This window comes from Callithrix jacchus, chromosome 10, assembly GCF_049354715.1.
Source record: "Callithrix jacchus isolate 240 chromosome 10, calJac240_pri, whole genome shotgun sequence".
NCBI lineage: Eukaryota > Metazoa > Chordata > Mammalia > Primates > Cebidae > Callithrix > Callithrix jacchus.
The window spans coordinates 68,782,773-68,790,988 of NC_133511.1; the positions used below are offsets into that span (position 1 = coordinate 68,782,773).

Sequence of the window (8,216 nt, forward strand, 5' to 3'; positions counted from 1 at the left end):
GCTAACTTTTGTATTTTTAGTAGAGACGGGGTTTCAACATGTTGGCTAGGATGGTCTTGATCTCTTGACCTGGTGATCTGCCTGCCTCGGCCTCCCAAAGTGCTGTGATTACAGGCTTGAGCCACCGGGCCCGGCCCAAGCCTGACTTCTTTCACCTAGCAGCTGCAGGAGAGAAGCTCTGTGAGGGGCCCACAGGGCACCGTCCTAAGAAATGCAGATCCAGTGTCTCTTCTTTGGCCTTATTGGCTGCCTACTCCCCACATAACTTCTATCTCAGCCACCCTGGAATTCTTCTCACAATTCTATTACCTCTAAGCCTTTACACTTACTAAGACCTCTTCCTGGAGTCCCATTCCTGGTACTGTTTTGTGCTTGGCAAACGTTACTCCTTTGGAAGACTTCCCCGACGTCTTTGGGCTTCAGCAGAACAACACCACACTCTGTGCTTCCCTCTGTGAAAGGCTCATCTAATTGTTCTAAGAGTTAGAACAATTTTGGTTCTCAAAACTGTCTGTCCCCACCAGACCTTGCAAAGAACTCAATTCCCTTCCTGTCGGCTGAGACCAGCATGGGCCAGTGAACTAGATGCTCAGAAAGCATTAGTTGATTGACAGAATGGATGCAGTGATTCCTTAACTTACTGAGCACCTTCTTGGTACCAGGCACTAACCCAGGCCCTGGGGATTGAGCATAAAATGACATAGACACAACCCTGCTGTCGGGAGAGTATGTTTTGTTAGGGGAAAGGCAGACAACAAACCCAGTAGAGAAAAATCCACACAAGGGCACAGAATGGTGTGATGAGACATCAGCTGGGTGGCTTTGTTAGGCTGAGCGGACAGAAGTTATTTTAGGGTAGGTTACCATCTGTCTAAGTGGCCACAAGGGGCAGGCCTGCAGAGGATTAATGAAGAACATTTCAGGCACCTAGAGGATTTGATGGAGCAAAGACTCCCAACATGAGAAGTGTGACTGGAGCTCATATATAGGCTGGCTCGAGGATGATTTGGCTTGAGGGCTCAGAGGAGGGGCGTGGCCTTCCATGCTATTTTAAAGCAGTTTGTTTTTTACAGTATATACCCCTGGAAAGTATTAAATGGTTGGTGAAAGAGGTGTAATGTAATAAGACATGTTTAGGTTTTGTTTTTACATTTTTTTTTTTTTTTACGATGGAGTCTTGCTCTGTCGCTCAGGCTGGAATGCAGTGGTGTGATCTCGGTTCACTACAACCTCTGCCTCCCGGGTTCAAGCAATTCTCCTGACTCAAACCCCCGAGTTGCTGGGACTACAGGCTTGCGCCATCATGCTTGGATAATTTTTGTATTTTTAGTAGAAACGGGCTTTCACCATGTTGGCCTGGATGGTCTGGATCTCTTGACTTCATGATCCACCCGCCTCAGCCACCCAAAGTGCTGGGATCACAGGCGTGAACCTGGCCTTGTTTTTACTTTTTTTTTTTTCTGAGAGAGAGTCTCCGTTGCCAGGAGCCAGGCTGGAATGCAATGGTGAGACCTCCGCTCACTGCAACCTCCGCCTCCCGGGTTCAAGCAATTCTCCTGCCTTAGCCTCCCGAGTAGCTGGGAGTACAGGCGTGCACCACCATGCCCAGCTAATTTTTATATTTTTAGTAGAGACGGGGTTTCACCATTTTGGCCAGGATGGTCTCGGTCTCTTGACCTCATGATCCGCCCGCCTCGGCTTCCCAAAGTGCTGGCATTACAGGAGTGAGCCACCGCGCCCAGCCTGTTTTTACTTTTTTTAAAAAAATGTCCATCAGAGATTAGAATGTGTAGGTGGAAGTGTGCTGATGAATAGAATATCTATAGTTCCTAGTCTCTCCCTACAACATATTTATTACTTACAAAGGGGAAAGCGTAGTAGAGAAACCTGGCAGACATCTCAACCAAAAGACCGAAGTTAACGTCACCAGTAATGGGCAAACCTTACACCACATGCCTCCTGTTATGATGCATGAGATAACCACGCAGGGCATTCATGCCCAAAATGCATAACCTCAAGAATCATGAGGAAACAGATGAACCCAAATGAGGGGTACTCTACCAAATAACTGGCCTGTGGCTTTCAGCAATGTCAAGATCATAAAAGAAACCTATTCCTTCCAATGCCCATCAGAGGAGACTGAATTCAGTGTGATGTGCACATAGAATGGATTTTTACCCAGTAATTTAAGATCTCAATAGGTCAACATGGACAGATCTCAGGAACAATGACAGATGAAAACTGCACTGAGATGCCCTTTTCCCCACCTGTAAGATGAACAGAAAACCAAAGTTTGATGGCATACCGTGTTGACAAGGTTGTGAGGTAACAGGCACTTTCTCTTACCCTCTCTGGGTTTTGCTCTGTTGCCCAGGCTGGAGTGCAGTGGCACAATCACAGCTACTGTAGCCTTGGCCTCCCAGGGCTCAAGTGATTCTTTCACCTCAGCCTCCCTGCTAGTTTGGACTACAGACACACACCACCATTCCCAGTTGAGATTTTTAGTTTTTTGTAGAGATAGGGTTTCACCATGTTGCCCAGGCTAACCTTGAACTCCTGGGCTGAAGAGATTCCCCTGTGTCAGCCTCCCAAACTGCTGGGTCACAGGTATGAGCCATTGCACCCAGCGGAGAAATAGACACTCTCATACTTTGCTAGTGGGGGCCACATTGATACAACTCCCATGAAGTTGTAACTCTCAAAATTATATGTACTCTTGACCCAATAATCCTTCTGGAGTTCAAGTATAACATTCTATTAGGTTCAAGATTGTTTTTTTGTTTTTGTTTGTTTGTTTGTTTTGAGACAGAGTCTCACTCTGTCACCCAGGCTGGACTGCATGGCATAAACTCCACTCACTGCATCCTCCACCTCCTGGGTTCAAGCAATTCTCCTGCCTCAGCCTACCAAGTAGCTGGGGCTACAGGCGCACTTGACACCACACCCGACTAATTTTGTATTTTTAGTAGAGACAGAGTTTCACCATGTTGGTCAGTCTGGTCTCAAACTCCTGACCTCAAGTAATCCACCCACCTCTGCCTCCCAAAGTGCTGGGATTACAGATGTGAGCCACCAAGCCCAGTTAGAGGCTAAGACTGTTAATTGCAGCCTTACCATTTATTAAAAAGTAGGTCACGCATAGTGACTCACCCCAATAATCCTAGCACATTGCGAGGCCAAGGAATAAAGACTGCTTGAGCCCAGGAGTTCAAGACCAGCCTGGGCAACATAGCATGACCCCAGTCTCAAATAAATAAATAGAAACAAGGCAGGTATTCCACATTGAGACCCTCTTCTCCCACCAATATCTCTACCTAGCCCACATCTAATGGGAAAGGGAAAGAAACTGTCTTCCCCACCTGAAGCTCAATAATTCATCAGTTTCTGTCCATTTCCCTCCACCTTTTCTTTTGTCTCTGTGCAGTGTGGGGGTGATAAGCTTGGTGTGAGAGGGGGGCTCTAAGGAGGACCAGACTAAGGGGTCAGATACCTGTATTCTAGCTCAACCTCTACACCCTACTTCCCAGTGAATGTCAGGCTAGTTCCAGTCCGATTTGGGGCCTATCAGTGGAAAAGATGAAGCATTGTGTCCCTTCAACCCACCCGTCCCCAAATTACAAGACACAAGACACACGTGGATCTGTCTATTAGAATGAGTTGTTGGAGGAACCCCAGGGGACCCTTCTTGGATCAGGAACAAATGTTCACGGTCCCAAAATCCCACGGGATGGGGCCTCAGCCTTCATGGCCGCAGCATAGAACCTCGCCACCTCCTCGTTGGGGTTGCCCTGGGCCGAGTCAAACCACATCTGGATGCAGCGGCCGCTCCCTCGGCTGTAGTCGCTGACCTTGTAGGAGTGACTCCAGAGGCCCTCACAAAGGGCGGCTGGAGTGGGGAAGTAGGACTCAAAGGTGTGGCAGAGGGCCCCGGCAGGACACTCATTAATCCCTGAGGGAGGAGAACATAAGACCCTTAGCTTCTGGGCCAGACCACACCCCTCCCAACCCCAAAGCCCCACTCCCACTCCTCATCTGGTCTCCTCCCGGCCCTCACCTGAGGTCCAATTCCACCCTTTTTGCCAGTTGCTCTTGCAGGTGTAGGAGGTGCGACAGTCTTCCCACCAGCGCTCGCAGTCCTCTTTGCACAGGGGCACGTTCAGGATGCGCTCTTTGCGCCAGCTCTGATTGACCTGGGTGGGGAGGAAAGGGAAGGCTCCTGTCAGCCACGTATCTCAGTAGCTGCAGGCTTGAAGGGGACCAGAGCTGTGGGAGGGGGCAGGGCCTCCACCACCCTCAGACCTGAATTCCTGGACCAAGCCCTCCCTGCAAGTGGCTGGCAGGCTCTGCCCTCTGCTGAGGTTCATGGTTTTTTTATGGTTTTTGTTGTTGTTTTGACAGAGTCTCACTCTGTAGCTCAGGATGGAGTGCAGTGGCTCATTACAATCTTAGCTCATTACAACCTCTGCCTCCCAGGTTCAAACAATTCTCCTGCTTCAGCCTCCCGAGTAATTGGTGTTACAGGCAACTGCTGCCAAGCCCAGCCAATTTTTGTATTTTAGTAGAGTCAGGGTTTAGCCACGTGATCCGCCGGCCTTGGCCTCCCAAAGTGCTGGGATTGCCAGCATGAGCTGCTGCGCCTGGCCATGAGGGTCATGTTTGTGGGAACAGCACTCATACCTGCCGGATCGGGCCCCAGGTTGGGTGAGCTCTCATAGAGACAGGTGTCCCGGATGAAGTGGTGCTTGCAGGCAGGCTCCATCCTGCCACAGTGCTCCCAGTTAAAGTTGTACAGGCGGGAGGTGTTGTACTGGCTGGTGTTGGCCGTGCAGCAGGCATTCTTCCTCCAGGGACTGCACTGGGTAGGGAAGACAGGACTAAGTGCCTCCCCACCACAGCCATCTTCTCCATATTCTGGATCCTCTGCCCGAGGTAGGTCATCCAGAGGAAGATTTGCTGGGGAGAGCCCTTGAGGAGCCCCCATCTGGGGACAGAGGCAATTACAATATTGGTGTGTTTTGTCCGTATTTATTTATTTATTTGAGAGAGGTCTTGCTTTGTTGCACAGGCTGGAGTGCTATGGTGTGATCTTAACTTGCTGTAGCCTCAACCTCCTGGGCTAAACAATCTTCCCACCTCAGCCTTCCAAGTAGCTGGGATTCAGGCCCATGCCACCACACCTGGTTATTTTTAAGATCTTTTTGTAGAGTTGGGTCTCACAATGTTGTCCAGGCTAGTCTCAAACTCCTGTTCTCAAGCAATCCTCTCATCTCAGTTTCCCAAAGTACTAAGATTACAGATGTGAGCCATCACACCTGGCCAATATTGGCTTTTAATGGAGTGTCATAGAGGGGAGCCACTGTCTAGGGGAGTAATTATTGTTTGTACAGCTCTTAATGGTTTAAAAAGTTATTTCGTGTTATCAGATTATTTATATTATTCATTTTGCATTTAGCCAATATTAACTGAGTGTTTATTATACATCAGGCACTGTGTGAGGTCCTAGGAACACCGCTGTGAACAAAACATGTACCATCTCTAGCCTCATGGAGAGTACAGATTGAGTGGGTGGATGAGCTGCGACGAACACTGTAGGGAGACAAAGAACACTGTAGGCATAGAAAACCATAGGTGCAAAGTCCCCGAGGATTTTGCACTTTATCCTCTTAACAACCCAGTATGAGTGCTTACCCTCATTTTTACAGAGTTTCAGAAAGCTACACCTGTGGTATACAGTGTGGTTAAGGTTTAACTCAGGACAAGGAGGAGAGGAACCTAGCCAGGCTTGTGTTTGAGGGCTGAGGTCAGGGGCTGGTCTGGCTTTCCCAGGCTCTGGAGGTCCAGGTGAGGAGACTCCAGGTAGATCCTGAGAGTCGTAGGGGAACAGAGGAGCTGTAGCCCGCACATGGGCCTGAACCCAGACTTGACTAAATGTGAGAAAGGCCATCCTAGAAAGGTAAATTCAATGCAGGCAAGACAAGCGGAAATGGTGGAGATTTCTCTTTGGAAATCACTCTAGGCCAGGACTCAGAGAACCTGAGAAATCAGGAATCAATTGCTTGAAGTTTCTGGGCTGAACCCTTGCACCTAGGGTCAAGTGATGGTGGAGGTGCGACAGGTCTGAGCACCCAGGAGAAACAGTAGGGAAATCCATGGGAGTGGAGCCAGATCTACCCATCTCCCACACCCTGGCCCACACCTGGTGCCGGCTGACACACAACATGCTTCCCCGCCTGCCCGACTTCACACTTGCGTTTCCTTACATGTCCCAACTCTTGGTCTCCCTGCAAGACCCCTTGCACATCATGGGTCTTGGGGTTTGGCAGACATGGGTCTTGCCTGTCAGGGTCAGGAGTTTGTGCCTCTGAGAGGGTTAGTGAATATAATGAAAAGAACACCCTGGCTGTAGTAGGGGCTCTACAAATATCATCACTCTCATATGGCTCATGGCCCTGAGAATTATAATCATCTGTGTCTCTCAAAGATCTACGTCTGCACCATTTCCTGGCAAAGAGGAGGTACTCTAGAAGGTTCTGAAAAGCAAATGAAATGGTGGGCACAGAGTTTCAGTTTCAGTTTTGGAGGATGAAAGAGGTCAGGAGAGCCAGGCCGAGGCAGGCAGATCATGACAGAGCAGGAGATGGAAACCATCCTGGCCTACATGGTGAAACCCTGTCTCTACTAAATTATAAAAAAAGAATTTGCTGGGTGTGGTGGTGCACGCCTGTAGTCCCAGCTACTCGGAGGCTGAGGCGGGGGGAATTGCTTGAACCGGGAGGCAGAGTTTTCAGTGAGCCAAGGTCACACCACTGCACTCCAGCCTGGCAACAGAGCAAGACTCTGTCTCAAAAGAAAAAAAAAAAGGAAGAAGTCAGGAGATGGATGGTGGTAACAGCTGCACAACTACATAAGCATACTTAATGCCACTGAACCGTATAGTTAAAAACAGCTAAAATGCAAAATTTATGTTTTTTGGGTTTTTAAATTTTTAACCCAAATTTAAAATAAGCAAATAGAATGTTGGGAATGACTCAGATGTCACGGGACTTCCGGGCTGTCCTCTCTTCACTTTAGCCCTCAGATCCTGTCCATGCCACAGGCTCCCCCTGGGCACATCCCCAGCCCTCTGGGAATGTGAACACTTGTAGGGAGCAGACCAGGAGACCAGAGGAATAAAATACAGGCACTTTCCTGAGCCTGGAGTTCAAATTCGAGTTCACGCTCCCCAAGCTACCTCAGTGGCCTTACCTGTGGAATGGGGACCCTGGCCTTCCCTTCCTTGTGGGCATCAGCACCCTTCGCTCTGGCCACACTGGACCCGCCATTGCTCATACCGTCACCCTCTGACCTGAGTACATGCTGTCCTCTGTCAAGCTGTCCTTTTCTGCTTTTCCTTCCTGGAAAACTCTTACTCATCTTCCCAGGCCAAGGCCAATGGCCTCTTCACTGGGAAGTCTCCCCAGCATATCTGATTGGTCGCTGTCTCTTCAGTACCTAATGGGGGTGGGAAGCTGGCCTGTTTGTAGGTGTTGGCTGCACCATGACCATGAGGGGCCCAGCTCCTCTTCTACTGTGCCATTGAGCTCTGTGGGGTGACACATAATTAAGTCTGGGAAAGTATGGACAATCCCTCTCCTCAGTTCCCACTTGCACCTGTGCCCTCTGTGGACCTATTTCCTCATTTGCATAAGTAGAGACCACCACACACCCACCCTGCCCTTTGGGCTTATTCACTAACATGGCATGAGTGAAAGCGTGTGAGTCATAGGCTCATAGTGACTGTTAGGTATGTGGTCTCTTTATTATTGTAGATTTGGTGGCCTCTGGTGGGGAGGCCCTCCAGAATCACAGCAGCCATCCTCCTGCCTTCATCACCTCCCACAGCTGGCTTCTCCACCCTGTTAACTTATGTCTGTCAGAGGCAGCCCTCTCCCTCGCCACAGACTCCACTTTATCCTCACCTGGCCATACAGGTTGTCCTCAGGGCCGGGATGTGCCTTGTGGTGCTTGGCGTCCATGCAGACATTAAGCAGACCCGTCCTGGCCCACACATTCCTGGGCTGGGTGCTCCCTGCAGTGGTCACCAAAGCCAGAAGCAGCAGTTGGGTCACCTTGTAGGCCATGTCCATCTATTCCTTCCAGAGACCCACAGTCAGAGGTGGACAAGGCGTGAGGGAAGGGCAACAGCCACAAGATTGTGTACTGTCCCCCTCCCAGGC

At 49.7% G+C, this 8,216-nt stretch overlaps 1 protein-coding gene across 1 annotated transcript; it reads right to left on the reverse strand.

Annotated features, from left to right (window-relative positions):
- Positions 1-3,647: 3,647 nt before the first annotated feature.
- LOC144576486 (folate receptor gamma-like) lies at positions 3,648-7,383 on the reverse strand. Its single transcript, XM_078340310.1, has 4 exons — positions 7,246-7,383; positions 4,678-4,855; positions 4,055-4,190; positions 3,648-3,949 (listed from the first exon to the last, which is right to left on the reverse strand). Exons 1-4 carry the CDS (start codon positions 7,320-7,322, stop codon positions 3,705-3,707), a joined length of 636 nt encoding a protein of 211 aa, XP_078196436.1. The 5' UTR covers positions 7,323-7,383; the 3' UTR covers positions 3,648-3,704.
- Between the last annotated feature and the right edge of the window lie 833 nt (positions 7,384-8,216).